The sequence below is a fragment of the Hyaena hyaena genome, unplaced genomic scaffold (genome assembly GCF_003009895.1).
Source record: "Hyaena hyaena isolate Hyena2069 unplaced genomic scaffold, ASM300989v1 scaffold_466, whole genome shotgun sequence".
NCBI lineage: Eukaryota > Metazoa > Chordata > Mammalia > Carnivora > Hyaenidae > Hyaena > Hyaena hyaena.
Window position 1 is genome coordinate 48,791 of NW_024081099.1, and position 17,332 is coordinate 66,122.

At 35.0% G+C, this 17,332-nt stretch overlaps 1 protein-coding gene across 1 annotated transcript in view; it reads left to right on the forward strand.

Moving 5' to 3' along the window:
• Positions 1–17,332, forward strand: part of LOC120246339 (bifunctional heparan sulfate N-deacetylase/N-sulfotransferase 3-like) — a 132,483-nt gene that overhangs the window by 37,382 nt on the left and 77,769 nt on the right. Inside the window, 1 exon segment of the mRNA XM_039253807.1 lies at positions 5,954–6,082. Within this exon segment, the coding sequence (XP_039109738.1) occupies positions 5,954–6,082 (129 nt within the window).

Below are 17,332 nucleotides of genomic sequence, written 5' to 3' on the forward strand. Positions count from 1 at the left end.
AGCTGTCCCAGTCTGCCAACACACGTGGGTGTTACACAGTCTGTGAAACTGAATACAAATTGACTCTTTGTATGGGATTTTTTATAAACACAAAACTCAGTGACCGACCCTAACCCCTTAATCTTAAAAGTATCCTCTTTAATTAGATCTCTCCCATTGTCAGTGAATCAGTGTCTACCTAGCTCCCCTCTGCCCAATAGAATTAAATGCTTTCCCTATTCCAAATAATGCTTACAAACTGTTCCCCTTTGGGGAATTTCATCCTACAGGTGAATTTTATTTCCTTCACTTCTCCTCAAGTGATCTGGTTTAATTTCTCAGTTTTTTAGCATTCTATTATGTCAGTGCAGGTTCTATGATTTTTTTATTATTATTTAAACTCAAGTTAGTTAACATACAGCATGGTATTGGTTTTAGGAGTAGAACCCAGTGATTCATCACTTACGTATAATACCCAGTGCTCATCCCAGCTAGTGCCCTTCTTAATGCCCATCACCGATTTAGCCCATCACCCCACCCACAACTCCTCCAGCAACCTTCAGTTTGCTCTCTGTCTTTAAGAGTCTCTTATAGTTTGTCTCCCTCTCTGTTTTTATTTTATTTTTTCCTTCCCTTCCCCTATGTTCATCTGTTGTGTTTCTTAAATTCCACATGTGAGTGAAATTATATTGTGAAATTCCACATGTGATTGAAAATATATTTTCAATATATGAAAATTCCACATGTGAGTGAAATTATATTATATTTGTCTTTCTCTAACTTATTCCACTTAACATAATATCTTCTAGTTTTATCCACATTGCTGCAAATGGCAAGATTTCATTCTTTTCCATCACCAAGTAGTATATATATACTATATATATATATATATATGTATATATATGTGCATATATATATATACACACACACCACATCTTCTTTATCCATTCATCAGTCAATGGACATTTGGACTCTTTCCATAATTTGGCTATTGTTGATAGCACTGCGGAAAACATTGAGGTACATGTGCCCCTTCAAATCAGCATTTTTATGTCCTTTGGATTAGTACCTAGTAGTGCATTTGCTGGGCTATAGGGTAATTCTACATTTATTTTTTGGTAAATCTCCATACTGTTTTCCAGAGTGGCTGCACCAGTTTGCATTTCCACCAGCAGTGCAAAAGGGTTCCTCTTTCTTCACATCCTCACCAACATCTGTTGTTTCCTGGGTTTTAATTTTAGCCATTCTGACAGGTGTGAAGTGGTGTCTCATTGTGGCTATGATTTATATTTCCCTGATGATGAGTGAGGTTGAGCATCTTTTCATGTGTAAGGTTAGTAGCAGACCAAGGCAACAAGGACTGCAAAGGACCAGAGATTACCAGAAATGCCAGCTCTGTAGATCAGTTAACACAATGGCACTAACCTCATCTTTCAGAATCACTCTGAATGTTAATGGGCTAAATGTTCCACCTAAAAGACATAGGGTAGCAGAATGGATAAAAATCAAGATCTATTTATATGCTGCCTACAAGAGACTCATTTTAGACCTAAAGACACTTGCAGATTGAAATAAGGGGATGGAAAACCATCTATCCATGCTATTGGAGGTCAAAAGAAAGCCAAAGTAGCCATACCTATATCAGACAAACTAGATTTTTTAAAATGTTTATTTATTTTTCAGGTAGAGACAGAGTGTGAGCAGGAAGAGAGAGAGAGGGAGACACAGAATTTGAAGCAGGCTCCAGGCACAGAGCCCAATATGGGGCTCAAACTCATGAACCATGAGATCATGACCTGAGCTGCAGTCCAATGTTTAACCAACTGAGCCATCCGGGTGTCCCCAGACAAACTAGATTTTAAAACAGAGACTGAACAAGAGATGAAGAAGGGCATTATATCATATTTAAGAGCTTTATCCTTCAAGAATATATAACATTCATAAATATTTATGCCCCCAACTTGAAATACCCAAATATATAAACAGTTAATAAAAAACATAAAGAAACTCATTGATAAAGTAGAATAATAGTAAGGAGACTTCAACACCCGATTTACAGCAATAGACAGATCATCTAAGCAGAAAATCAACAAAAAAAACAATGGCTTTGAATGACACACTAGACCAGATGGACTTAAAGACATATTCAGAACATCTCATCCTAAAGCAGCAGAATACACATTCTTCTTCAGATTCATGGTACATTCTCCAGAATAGATCACTTATTGGGTCAAATCAGTCCTCAACAGGTACAGAAAGATCGAGATCATACCATGCATATTTTCAGATCACAACGTAATGAAACTTGAAATCAAGCACAAGAAAAATTTGAAAAGCACCTAAATACATGGATGCTAAAGAATACCCTACTAAAGAATTCTTGGGTTAACCAGGAAATTAAAGAAGAAATTAAAAAAAGAAAAAGACATGGAAGCAAATGAAAACATGACAGTTCAAACCCTATGGGAGGCAACAAAGGCAGTTCTAAGAGGAAAGTACATTGCGATTCAGGGCTATCTCAAGAAGCAAGCTCCCAAATATATAACCTAACCTTAGAATTTTCATTCTTTTTAAAATGCTGCATTCATTTTGGCCTTCCTAACCTTGATACTTCCAGTTGTCTCCATACTCCTTAACTTGCTCTTCAAGTACCTGAAAACAATTTAGACTAAATCTACCTTCCCATCTTCTATTTTCTTGTAGCTAATACAGACTCACTCCAGCCAAAAAGTTCTAAAGCAGTATTGTTGTGTCTACATCTTTGTCATTTTTTCTACCTTGAAAGACTTTCTGACACACTGTAACTATTATTATTCCCTTTATTCCTCAGTATCAAGTCCATAGCCTATATAATTTAAAGTACAGCACCTTGATGAATAACAGCTGAGCATCTAACTCAGGCCTACTCTCCTCTGAATTCCCATAATCTTATGATTCCACTAAGAACATAAAAGCCTACTACACTTCAAGGTGTTTGTGTCCTAGCCAGAGTCTCTGAATTTCCAATCTTAGTGCATTGTCTGCTGGACAAATTTAATCTTCATTCAGTAAGAAATTAATGAAAAATAGGGACTCTCTACCCTAGTTGCTAAATGTAACTCTCTGTAGAAAGCTAGAGACCTCTAAGCAATTAGACTATAGATCCTGGTTATCAACTTCCTGTTTCTAATGGAGATGCCCACTGATAGAGATTCCCATGAATTCTGCTGGCAGCCTCTTAGGTGGTCTTTACTGGTAGCTCCTAGAAGCATTTATTGTCAGCTGCTCCAGGTTTAAGTGTTAGGTATGGGATACTGACTTCAGGTCACATTGTTCAAGATTCTTATTGACTATGACATTCTTAACTATCTCCCAGTTATTGTCAGCAAAGTTTCCATGGTATCCTCAATGTCTCAGAAGTTTGAATTTGATAATGCTACACTCCCAGAACCAGTTTAGAAGGCAGTCCAGAGGCGCCTGGGTGGCTCAGTCGGTTAACTGTCCGACTTCGGCTCAGGTCATGATCTCGCGGTTCGTGGGTTCGAGCCCTGCGTCGGGCTCTGTGCTGACAGCTCAGAGCCTGGAGCCTGTTTCAGAGTCTGTATCTCCCTCTCTCTCTGACCCTCCCCTGCTCATGCTGTCTCTCTCTCTCTCAGAAATAAAACATTTAAAAAAAAAAAAAAAGGCGGCAGTCCATAGCAGAATACCTGAAACACTCTCTCATTTCTTCTCTAACACAAGAGAGCTATTCAAGGAACATGTTCAGGGTCCAATAGCTTTGAGATCGTAGTGGAATACAATGGAATACAACCCTATCACACTCTAATTATCTCTTCAGCCTCTTGTGGTCATCCTAGAGCTCATGGTAGCTCTCATCGTCTCAGAAGGTGTCATCCTTCCCAGAGTTGCAGGGTAAAGCCTTACATTTCCTCTTCCCTGTGTTCAAACCCAAATAATTTGAGAAATAGGCAAAATTCACATTTCTTTTTGCTTCTCGCTTCATCTTGAATAGAATCAGTGAGGCAGGCAAATCTCAAATAGAGCTGTGCATATTTCCAAAGTTTCTCAAGCAAGATATTCAAACTGAATCCAAGAGTGATTCAGAATCATGCACTTTTAAAATGTAAAACTAACCTAGGGTTTAATCACATGTGGTCGTTTTGTTATTTAGCTTTGGAGTATTTTTCCTTATCCTGATATACCTTAAATCTTCAAGGGTAGAAAGCATAAATCTTTGTGTTCTCCCACATAGACTTACATAGAATTTGGAATATATATTTGTTTAAAAAATGAATAAATGCTGCATAAAGTTTTGATTTCCAGGAAAAAGATATTTTCATGAGTTGTTAGGGAATATATTTAATTCAGTTAGAGTATCTTTGCACTTAGTTCTTTTTTGCCATTGATTTTGTGCAAAACATTATGAGAATGTGTGGTATTTTTAAACATAAACATCACCAGAATGAATACTCCACAATAAATTGAAGTTCTTTTAACTATTTCATCATGATAGGATGGCTTCTGAGGATATTTCACCAATTTTCAAAAAAATAAATAGGATATTTGGGGTGGCTGGGTGGTTCAGTCAGTTGAGCGCCGACTTCGGCTCAGGTCATGATCTCGCAGTTCTGAATTCAAGCCCTGCGTCAGGCTCTGTGCTGAAAGCTCGGAGCCTGGAACCTGTTTCAGATTCTGTATCTCCCTCTCTCTCTGCTCCTCCCCCACTCATGCTGTGTCTCTCTCTTTCTCAAAAATAAATAAGCATTTAAAAAATAATAAATAAATAGGATATATAAAGTTTCAATTTACACAACAATGTATGATATACAGATTGAGCTAAGAATTATGTTTTCTAAGAAAACCTTCAAGGACTAGATTGAAATTTATTATAATACACAAACTAAAGAAAAACAAGTATATTTGTAGAGGGTTACAAACCATGAAAAGTCCTGTAAAGATAATATTTTGAAAGCACTTACTGAGCCAAATGTGCTTCAAGAAAAAAAGCAGGGAAAAAAAGATCAGTTTGCTGAGGACAATAAACAGAAGTCTCATCTGTGTAAGATTCTGTAAGCTTGTAGCTCTCCAAAGTATATTCCTTAATTTTCTACTACTTCAAGTATACAGTGACAAACACAGGTCATTATGAAGTCATTATATAGGATTTAGCTAAAGATTGTACCATCCTGCACAGCTTTAACTCACACTGTCTTTCATAATTGCACTGTTATGTTAGAAGAAAGCTGTAAGAATTTGAAAAAAATATCCTTATCACAAATGTGTATAATTGAAGCAAATAATGGCTTAAAGAATGAAAATAAGGCTTTTTCCTAAGGGAGCTTTTATCATTTTGTTTGTGACAGTTTATAAAAATTAATAATCAAAAGCATAATCTCTTTTTTACTTTGAGAACTGGCAGGCTTCAGACTTAGAATTTGGGGCAGTTTCTAAAGCCTGCAGCAATCCTTTCAGAGTAAAGAAGATGCTGTGATTTGTGTCTCAAATATTTGTTCTAATTTAAAATATAATTTCTTAAGAATCACATTAAGTTAATAATTAACTTCATTTTCTAGTGCATGTGTAGAATTTGGAAGAAAGTATTATCCTTAAAATTTTTGCCTAGTGCATTACAGGATAACACAGACAATTCCAATATTTTTAAAGTCTCATTTTTACTTCTTTTTTATTTTTTTAAGATGCTGGAACATACTAGGCTTCATAGCAGCAGTACTGACTTGGAGGTTTAAAATAGATAAGTGGCTAAAATAATTCAAAGTCTATCTTAGTTTTAAAATATTTCTTCAACTTTCTTGTGTTTTTCTTCTGTACTGATGTCATCCTTGCTTTCCCAGAGTGTGAAGGATTTTCTGAGCCTTAGTTAAGAGTTGTATAATGACACCAGTTTATGCATCAGCTTCCATGAAAAAGAACCCACGTTTCAACAAATTAATTGGTTGAAAGCAGCTGTTTCCTTACTTGTTTATTCTTCCTTCAGGTTCTTCCAAGACAAACCTGTGGGCTTTTTACTCACACAATTTTCTACAAAGAATATCCAGGAGGCCCTAAAGAGCTGGACAAGAGTATCCAAGGAGGTGAACTTTTCTTCACTGTGGTTCTCAACCCAGTAAGTACTTTGACTTATTCTCAAAAAAAAAAAAAAAAGAAAGAAAAATTACAGGTGGCTGAAAACTACCCTGACAAAAAGGCCAGGGTTTGGGTAATTTCAGCCAAATCAATATGAAGTTCTAACTCCAAAACAGAAAAAAAATAAATGTAACCACAAATTCATTCTACAAGATGAGGACAAACTCATTCTATAAGAAGACTACTTTCAATTTCAATACTTTCAAACAATAGCCAGTACTCATCACAAGTGCCCTCCTTAATCCCCATCACCTATTTGAGCCATCCTCCCACACAGCTTCCCTCTGAGAACTATCAGTTTTTTCTCTCCAGTTAAAAGTCTGTTTCTTGGAATAAAAGACACTTAAAGTTAATCCTAAAAAAAAAGAGTCTGTTTCTTGGTTTGCCTCTCTCTGTCTCTTATTTTTTACATTTGCTTGTTTGTTTTGTTTCTTAAATTCCACAATAAGTGAAATCATATATTTGTCTTTCTCTGACTTATTTCCCTTAGCATAATACCCTTCACTTCCATCCATATTATTGCAAATGGCAGGGTTTCATTCTTTTTGATGGCTAAGTAATATTCCATTGTGTGTGTGTGTGTGTGTGTGTGTGTGTGTGTATGTACATATGTATGTATACATACATCTTCTTCATCCATTCATCAGTTGATGGATATTCGGTCTCTTTCTATCATTTGAGTATTGTAGATAATACTGTTATAAACACTGGGGTGCATGTATCCCTCTGAATTAGTATTTTCGTCCTTTGGATAAATACCAAGTATTGCAATTGCTGGGTCATAGGGCAGTTCTATTTTTAACTTTTTGAGGACACTCCATACTGTGGAGTGGCTGTATTAGTTTGCATTCCCACCAACAGTGCAAGAGGGCTCTCCTTCCTCCACATCCCCACCTTTCTCCACACCAATACCTGTTGTTTCTTGTGTATGTATGTATGTGATATATATATCTATATATATGCATACACACATACATACATGTATATGTATGTATACACACATACATACATGTATATGTATATATACACACATACATGTATATGTATGTATACACACATACATACATAGTGAGAGAGAGAAAGTATATATACATATATATTTTTATATATTTAATATATACTCAACACCCAAAAAATGAATAATCTAATTAAAAATGGACAGAAGACATGAATAGATATTTTTCTAGAGAACAAGATTTTTCACCTGTAAAACTCTGTTATTCCCACTGTGGACCAGTTTTCTCATTTAGGTGACCATTAACTCTATTATTCTTTTTTCCCCTTCCTATTTAAAGTAAAGGTATAAGTGGGGCACCTGGCTGGCTGAGTCAGTAGAGTGTGCAACTCTTGATCTTGGGGTTGTAAGTTTGAGCCTAACATTGTGTGAAAGATTACTTAAAAATAAATTTTAAAGGGGCACTTTGGTGGTGGTTAAGCATGTGACTTTGGCTCGGGTCATGATCTCACAGTTAGTGGGTTTGAGTCCCGCATCAGGCTCTGTGATGACAGCTGGGAGCCTGGAGCCTGCTTCGGATTCGGTGTCTCCCTCTCTCACTGCCCCTCCCCTGCTTGGGCTCTGTCTCTGTCTCTCTCAAAAATAGACACTAAAAAAAATAATTTAAAAACATATTTTTAAAAATGAGGTAAAGGTACAAGCAAAATGAAGAGGAATTAGATAAGGAAATATGGTCATTTTGGATGCATTTATGTGAGATCTTGTCTTGCTAGGTCTCATGCTGGGCAGAGCAGCCTGTTTAATTGGCTTCTGCTCTTCCTCCTTCACTTCTTAACTTGTGTGCCAGCTCCACAATGAATCATTTGCACATATATATGCTTGAGGCAAGTATTATAAAGTGTGTAGAGAAAGATGAACCAATTGAAATAAGGTGTACAAGGAAAAGAAGGAATTTTATTTCCCTTCTGAAAATCACTAACATAAAAAATAAAATTGGGTTTATTAATCAGATAGATGTATGGGTTTGCTCCTGGCATTAGCAATACTCAAGATGAAAAAGTATTATCTTCCAAATATGAAACAATGTCTATCAGCATAAAAATTGAAAAATGTAGAAATAAAGAGAATAAAATTTGAAAGGCCCCACTCTGGACCCTAATTTTATAGATCTTACACATAAAATTGCAGGTATTTTTCATCTTCTTGTATGTAATGACTGTATTTATTTCTCGGCTTCTAGAAAATGAGATGAGGAATAAGGATAACCCATCTTTGCACAAAATCCACATGTGTAGCCAAAAATCAATATAGTTTGGGGTCATATGGCATCTCATCTTTTGGAAGTTTATTAATCTTCATACTCCAAAATATAAATAATTCTGACTTATACATCAGAAAAAAAATCTGATTTTTCTAACATATCTATTCTTTACAAATGAAGTATCTTTAGAATAATGTCTTATGGCTTTCTTCTTCTCTTTCTTTCTCTTTTTTTTTTGGTCAGTTTAGCCAGTAATACACAGGTAAAAGAGTTAAACCAATACTTAATTATCAACTGAAGACTAAGTTAAAATATTCTTAATATGTTAACATTTTCACTAATAATTTTAGTGTCCTTTAATCTATAAAAGTATACAATTCTGATGTTTTACATTTCCTTTCATCATAGAGCAATAGGACTATGAACAGATAATCATCTATCTGATTCTTGTAACCAATAGTTGCTTTGATGCCTAAGAAATTCCTAGTAGTATTATATTTTCAGAACTCTTTAGATGAAATTCGTTTCATTTACCGTGGTAGAAATTCAAAATCCAATCATTCAAGTATGATAGATTTATAAGAAATGTTTTTCACTATTTCAAAAGCAAATTATTTCTTAATTAAATAAAAATCTTGTAGTAAAGCTTGTGTGAATCTTGGATAATAATTTGAGCTAAATTAGCTGAGCAAATGCTTTAAATGTTGAGCAAATCTTGTACTTTTCAGACCTTTATCAATAATATTTGGCCGTTTTGTTATTCTTGATGAGAAGATCCATGGGGGATAAAGGGGAGAAAATTCTTTCCCACAAAACTTGTGCTTTTTGATTCAAAAAAAACTTACAGCAGACAGTTACTTTCAGATAAATGCTAGGATCCAAAATAAATGGCAGATCTTTGTCAGATACCATAAGATAGGGAAAGAATCCAAATTAATTTTCATCTGGCATGCCAACTCCAATTTTTGGAAGCAGTTATAGTTCCCTGGAGATTTCTGGTTGAGAAGCCCACTTCTAGACTCAGCCCAAGTCTCGCCCAAGGGAAAACTGCTATCATTAGTTAGTGATGTTTGCCTCTCAGAACAGAGTGAGGAGGAGTGACCTGTTTCCCATGAATTCTCCATCCCAAAATTGCATGTTCGGGTAAAGCTTGTGTTAAAATTAAGAGAGGTCCAGGTGCAGTGAGGCATGCTACTAATTTGGCAGATGGCACTCGTTTTTAGGTCAGAATGAGAATGAGAAAACCTTGATGGAATCAAAGTAGATATTAGCTGCAGGAAAGATATGAAATTTAATTATAGTGGATTTGAATGATAGCCATTATAAGCTTAAGTAATACCCCAGTCCTTTATTTCTGAGAATGCTGAATGAGTTTACTGTTTCCTACAATAAAGGCACTCGTATATTGAGACATACGTATGTCTCTTAAATATAAGCAAATACACTTGAGTTGAAAATGAAAATATAAGCCGGATTTTAATCAATATATTTTAAAAGTTTTCTTCCCATATGTCAAAATAATATCAAGATTCCCCAATAAGTTTTACCAGTATTGGGGGTGCAAAGGAGCTGCAACAGAGTACCCTTCAGAGTTAAACTAGAATAGATCACAGCAAAGATAACTAGAATAACTGTCTAGCCTGGAATGTTCTACTGTTACCAGAGTATTTTTTCTTGCTAAAGAAAAATGTGCCGACCAAGTAAATTTAATATAAAGACAAATATTAGCACCATCTAGGAGAGAGAAAACCTCAGCCATCTCCAAATACATTTCCCATGTCACAGGCCTAGACTCCTCTGATGTGGATTAGCTAGAGATTTTGATTAATGGACTTTGAAGTTCAGGTACAGTTGAGAGGTGGGCCCATCAGGCTATTTGAGCGTAGAACCATTAAGAAATTAAGAATTATTTTCATTTATGGGGCACCTGGCTGGCTCAGTCAGGTAAGCCTCTGGACCTCTGTGAGGCTTCATGCTGGCAGTGTAGCCCCTTCCTGGGATCCTCTGTCTCCTTCTCTCTCTGCCCCTGCCCCTCTCCTGCTCATTCTCTCTCACAGTAAATAAACTTAAGAAAAAAATAATTATTTTCATGCCAAAATTTCTAAACTCAACCAGTGATTTCTTGGTTATAGTTCACTTTCCTATATGGATCCTACTACAGGAAAAGAATGTTGATCATAAGAACTTGTACTCACTATGACAGTATTTTGCAGTTCAATTTTATAAATCTTCTTTCAATCAGTGAATACTTCCCATGTAACCTGATTACCAGGAGAGACCCCCTCTAGTTGTACATATTCTAATATTTCAGTTCTTCCATAATTTACAACTTATAATTTTAAACTAATGATGTTCTATTTTTACTTATTAATTTCATGGTCTTTGCTAATTCCCTTCTATCCCTAAGAAATGGATGCTCTCATAAACTATATAAGAAAAAAATAAAAATAAATTAAAAAAATAAAAATTATTAAAAAAATTTAAAGGAAAATATATATATTTTTTTTTTAAAAAAAAAAGAAAGAAATGGATGCTCTCTGTTAGTGTAATAACTCAGGTTTTGGAGCCCATCATGCTGAGTAACAGATCCTGAAGTGTTTATTGATTGATTCTGGTACATAATAAGAGTTACCTTATGGATATACCAGAGGAGACAGCCACTGGAATGATCCCAGAATTACAGTTATCTATAGACACACAAGAACAAAATTTCTGCACAAACATGTAATATACCCAGACACAAATATTCTTAATCAATTCACAGTGCTACAGGTACCTTCACTTACCCTTTAAAAAAAGAGTCTACTTACTTATCTATCTTACATATCTGTAAGATAATATGCAGAACCAAAACTTAGGAAGATGACAAAAGATATTCATTGACAATGACTCTATGTCCTCAACAAATAGAACCTCAAAAATCTATGACATATACACTACACAAAAGGAACTAGTAACAGTATAGTGTCCATTTTAACATGAATCTCTGGTTCCATCTATCTTAGGCAGATGTGAAAATCCTTAACTAGTGTAACAAATGGAATAGTTCTGGATTAGACATTGTTCCTCTGGGAGCTATATTATCTTCTATGGCTCTGAGAAAAAGATGTCACCTTCCTGCTGCAGTGTCCTTATTTCTAATTATCAAGTGTTCTGAGTCTTTGCTTATGCTATTATTCAATGTTGAGTCATTAACAATTGGTATCCTTGGGATGCTTGGCCTCCCTTAAACCTTCTTGATAATAAAATCAGTCCTTGCTTCACTTATTAATCCAAAAGAGTTGTGGATTGCCATGAGACTCATGCTCTTACAACACTCTTGGAATCCAAGTGGAGCAAAACCCTGACAGCACAGCAAAATTATACTTCCTTCATCAAACTTTTAAACATCCCGAACAGTTGATAATCCCTTTGTGTCCATATTTTATTAAATATTTTTTTCTCTCTGTTAAATTCATATAGCATCCATCCACTATACCCTCCATACCCTCCTTCCCAAATCCCTTCAAGGTAAATCTACATTTGTTTCTCTCATTAAAGAAAAATCATAGACATGGATATTAAAAGAAGAGTATCTTAAACTGGGAGTAACACATGAGTGGATTACAATGAAAAGTAAAACAACATTTACACAAGATAGCTATATATACAGAAATTATCCCACATTGAAAAAATTTTTTAACTATAATTTACAAGTGTAGGGGTTTTGTGTGCTTATCTATAAAATTCATCTAAAAGGAAACAGCGTTAAAAAAAATAAATAAAAAATAAAAGGAAACAGTGTTTTTTTCCTAAGGAGAAATTTTGTAATTTTTTCTTTTCTTATTTCCTGATCCTGCAAAAAATTATGGTAACAGAAAACGCTTTATTAAAAAATAAATAAATGATGGGGCACGTGGGTGGCTCAGTAAGTTGAACATCCATCTTGGGCTCAAGTCATGATTTCACAGTTTATAGGTTCGAGACCCGTGTTGGGCTCTGCACTGACAACTCCGACCCTAGAGTCTGCCTTAGATTTTGTGTCTCCTTCTCTCTTCCCCCACTTATGCTCTCTCTCTTTCTCTATCTCAAAATAAGTAAGTAAACATTAAAAAATCAATCAATCAATCAATCAATGATAATAACAACAACTTTGGATAGTAGAAAAATGATTCCTGAACATGCCTAATAACAAATAATACTTGAGACATTGATTTTCAAAAATCCAGACTTCAATGCATCAGAGTCTCCAGGGAACAGTTTGGGGGACCTGAATTTTTATCATTTAGGTGATTCCTTTATTATTATTATTTTTTAATGTTTATTTTTGAGAGAGAGAAACAGACTGTGAGCAGGAAAGGGGCAAAAAGAGAGGGAGACACAGAATTTAAAGCAGGCTTCAGTCCCTGAGCTGTCAGCACAGAGCCTGATGAGTGGCTCAAACCCACAAACCATGAGATCACAACCTGAGCCAAAGTTAGACGCTTAACCAAATGAGCCACCCAGACACCCCTCATTTACATGATTCTTATGATCAGGCAAATTTGGGAAATGCTGAAAAGGAAGAAAATGAAGAAATAATTTTGGTAACAAAGATTACCAAAAACCACTCTGGAAATCATGGACCTATGATTAAGTTATCAGAATTGAAAATGAACTCAAATCTCTAGTAGGATTTAAAAAGTAATGAGAATAAATATTTTTTCTTAGGGACCACAGAACTCTAACTTGGTGTTTAAAATAGAGGTGGAGCTTAAAATAAAAATAAAATAGAAATAACTCCTATTTATCCTTTAAAGCTTAGATTAGAGATCACCTTCCTCATGAAACTTCCTCTACTCTGGTTTAGAGGCCCCAACTTGTGTACCCATAGCATGCTCTACAAACTCTTTCCAAGTACTTATTTCCTTGCTCTATAATTGTGGGTTTGCTATTAGTCTGCTTCTCGTGGTAGAGAATGTCTTTCATCTCCAAAGCCATTCCCATGCTCAAACATGATGCCTTGTATCTAAGTTTTATTTAACATATATTGAGGGGAAAAAACCTAACTTTTCTAATGACTTGATACAAAAAACAAAAACAGAAACAGAAAGAAAGAAAAAGAAAGGAAGGAAGGAAGGAAGGAAGGAAGGAAGGAAGGAAGGAAGGAAGGAAGGAAGGAAGAAATTAATCTAAAAGGAAATCTGGGTCCTGGTAAGATAGCTCTCAAATCAAAAGCATAAGTAAAACCTACTTCATTGGTTGGCTGGGGCTGAGTTATGTACTGTTATATACTGTGCTTCACATATGTAATTGTCTCTTCTCTATAGAGACTTGTTATTATTGAGTTCCTCTGGTTGTAAGGACTAGAGACTCACTCAGGTTACCTCAAGTAATGGGTGTATTATCTGCAGAAAGCTTAACACTCAGGGCCCACAGGACCTGAATGATTCTTCTGAGTCCAAGGCAGTTCTAGGTCCATAATAATTAGAATTACTGATCTGGATCTTGCCTTAGTGCTTTAATATAAAAACACAAATGCTTCTCATGTGTCTGAGTATCTCTTTTTTCTACTACAGACTATACATTCTTTCTCTGCTTAAAAAGTACTGCTTGTTTATGGCATCTACTAAAAAAAAAAAAAAGATTTCATAAATGAATGAACTCAATTGATGACAAAAAGGGGTATGAGGTACTGGTAAAGCAAATTATGTTCCCCCATAATGGAATACATTCAGCTGTTAAAAATTTTATTTATGTTATATTATTTATGATCTATCAGGGATAGAATTAATCTTTACTCAGTTCCAGTGTGTTCTCTATCTGTAAGTCTCATATGTCACCTAGCACCTACCTCATCACATGATTAGAGTTTACATCTCTTTTCCTATATACGGGAGCATTCTTGCAAGAATGCTCTATGTGCATTTCATTTCTGTGCTTCCCACTGTGTCTAGATCAATCCCCTGACGCAAATAAGAGGCCACCAAAAAAAATTTTTTAAGTTATTGACTTAACACATGAATAGTTATGTCTTAGGGGCATCACTTAACTCATGGTATATCCAAATATGAATAATAACAAGACTGGTTTTAATAACACTACATTCTGGTAGATTCTCTTCTTGCAAGTAAGTAAAATTCAAGATCCAGGAAATTTTTAACTGACCCTTTGGGGGTAGATTTTCACAAGTGATGATGAATTATCCTGACATGGAATAACGGATAGTTAAATCTTGAAAGAACCACAAAGTTTATCTATTCAATCACCTAATTTTAGCCTCAAAGTCATTCCTGTCCTAGCTTTCTTGACTCTGACTTCAGTGCTTCTACCAACATGTTGCTTCTGCATTCTTGGTTAAATTGCCCTTAATGTGATGCACATTACTCTTAATGTGATTCAGTTACCTGGTACCTGAAAAAAAACGTGTGAATGGTTTAAAATTTCTGGCCATTATCTAGCAAAAAGGAACCAGTCACCAAGTTGAGTAAAAAACTAACAAATAAGTGCTTTGGGAAGTTGAGTTCAAGATGGTGGCCTAGCAAGATCCTGAACTCATCTCTTCCCATGGACACAACAAATCTAAAACTACATATAGAGTAATTCATTTTGAAAGGGACCTAAAAATAGAATGAACAGAGCCTTCACAGCAAAGGATAAAAGAGCAGCATCAAGAGAGGTAACAAAAACAGAGACAAGGATTCCTGAGGGAATAAAAACATACCTCAGCCACAGCAAATCACAATCAGGAGGAACATCGAGTACAGAACTTTTCCCTGAGGAGTTGCAGATCAAACAAAGATCCACATCAGGTATACCAACCCATACATAATTCCTGCACAGAAGAGACAAGCCCCAAAAACAACAAGCTTTGAAAAGCAATGCAAATTACATTCAGGAAAACTATAAAACAGTGGAGAATGGAAAATCTGTTCTTAAAGGGCTTGTATGTGGATTCACTTGACCCAGAAATCAGCCCCAGACACCAATTTGAAAAGCGCATAGATGATAGATAAAGGAGACCCATTTACAAACCTTAAATCATCCACTAGAGAGTCAGGACAGCAGGAACTCTCCCCAGGGACTAAGACATTACTCCAAAAAAGACATACAGATGGCCAACAGGCACATGAAAAGATGTTCAACATCACTAATATTAGGGAAAAGAACATTAAAACCACAATGAGTTATCAACTAATACCTCTTAGAATGGCTATTATCAAATGGACAATAAATAACAGTTTTAGAAAGGATGTAGAGAAAAGGGAACCCTCAAACACTGTTGGTGGGATTATTGATGCAGTCGGTATGGAAAACAGTATGGAGATTCCTTTAAAAATTAAGAATAATACTACCATATGACCCAGCTATTCCACTTCTGGGTATCTATCTGAAGAATATGAAAACTAATTTGAAAAGACATAATGCACCTCTTTGTTCAGCATTATTTACAGTAGCTAAGATATCGAAACAACCTAAGTGTCAAGCAAAAAATGCATGTATAAAGAAGATGTGGTACATTTATACAATGCAATACTACTTGGCCATAAAAAAGAATGAAACCTTGCCATTTGTGACAACATGGCTGGATCTTGAGGGTATTATGCTAAACAAAGTCAGACAGAAACATACAAATAACATATGATTTCACTCAAATGTGGAATCTAAGAAAAATAAATAAATAAATAAACAAAATAAAATAAAAACATGTTCATAGATACAGAGAACAAATTAGTGGTTACCAGAGAAGGAGGTTCGGGGGTGGGTGAAATGGGAAAAGAGGGCCAACTGTATGGTGATGGATGGTAACTAAATTTGTGGTGCTAATCATTTTGTAGTGTATGCAGATGCAACCAGAATTTATATTAAAAAAAAAAACAATCTAAGAAAAAAAGTGCTTTTGTAAAAAGCTTTAATAAACATCTACAGCTAAGGGAAAATGTTGAATGTACTTTTAAAGAACTATGAATAATAAACTATGTACTTTTATCTTGTTGATGTTACTTATAAACTGATAAGACTTTTAAACTTGTAAAACCAAAATATTTTGTTTCATTTATTTGCTATCCTCCATATCAGCCCTATTTTTCCATCAGTAATGTTCTTCATGACTAACTATGGTGTTACATAATTACTTGCCATTGTGAGATTAAGAATACCACAAGAAAGTATAATTAAGTCCTTTTGATTTCCGCAGTTAAGAAAAACAGAAATATGATTAACTCTCAAGTCATTGGACTATAAATTAAGAAATTTAAGAAAATAGGTATTAAGTTAAAGAAATGAATATTACGTTATTCCTTGATTAGTCCTTTCATAGTTTCCCATAGCTTTCAGGATAAACAGAAAATTCCTTCACGTGGAAAAAAAATTAAATCTGGTTCCCACCCACTTTTACGGTCTATTCTTTCAATAATCTTATATACATCTTTCACCCTATACATAGTTCCCTAAGTAGCACCTATTATTTTGTTTTGTACCTTAAATAATGCTACTGGGTTCAAGTTGATTCACTCCAGTAAATCGGAGTTCATATATCATCTTTTCATAGAAGACTTGCCTCAACTTTCCAGTTTCTCCTCTGTATTCTCATAGCACCCAGGCATAACTCTAACATAACTTGCCCACAGTACTACATTCAGTTATCCTTCTCATCCAATAAGTTTGTACATTCCTTGATATAAAGCATCGTGTCTTATTCTATTTTATAATCACAATATATTGCAAAATTTGGGACACATAGTTAATTTTCAGTAAATGACAATGGATTAACTAACCATGTCTACATATGTACTATCCTTTGACTCTGAAGGGAAATCTACTTGCCTGGAAAGCACATAATCACATAATCACAGAACTGACTCAAGAACATTTATGTTACTGGGCTCCCAACACGGCATCCAGACAGATTCTTTAGAAAGACATTAAATCTATGAAAAGATGCTCAACTTCATTCATAAGAAGAAAAGTACAAGGTTAAATATCCTGAGATACCATTTCTTATCTACCATATTAACCAAAATTCAAAATATTGATAAAATATGTTAACAAGGCTG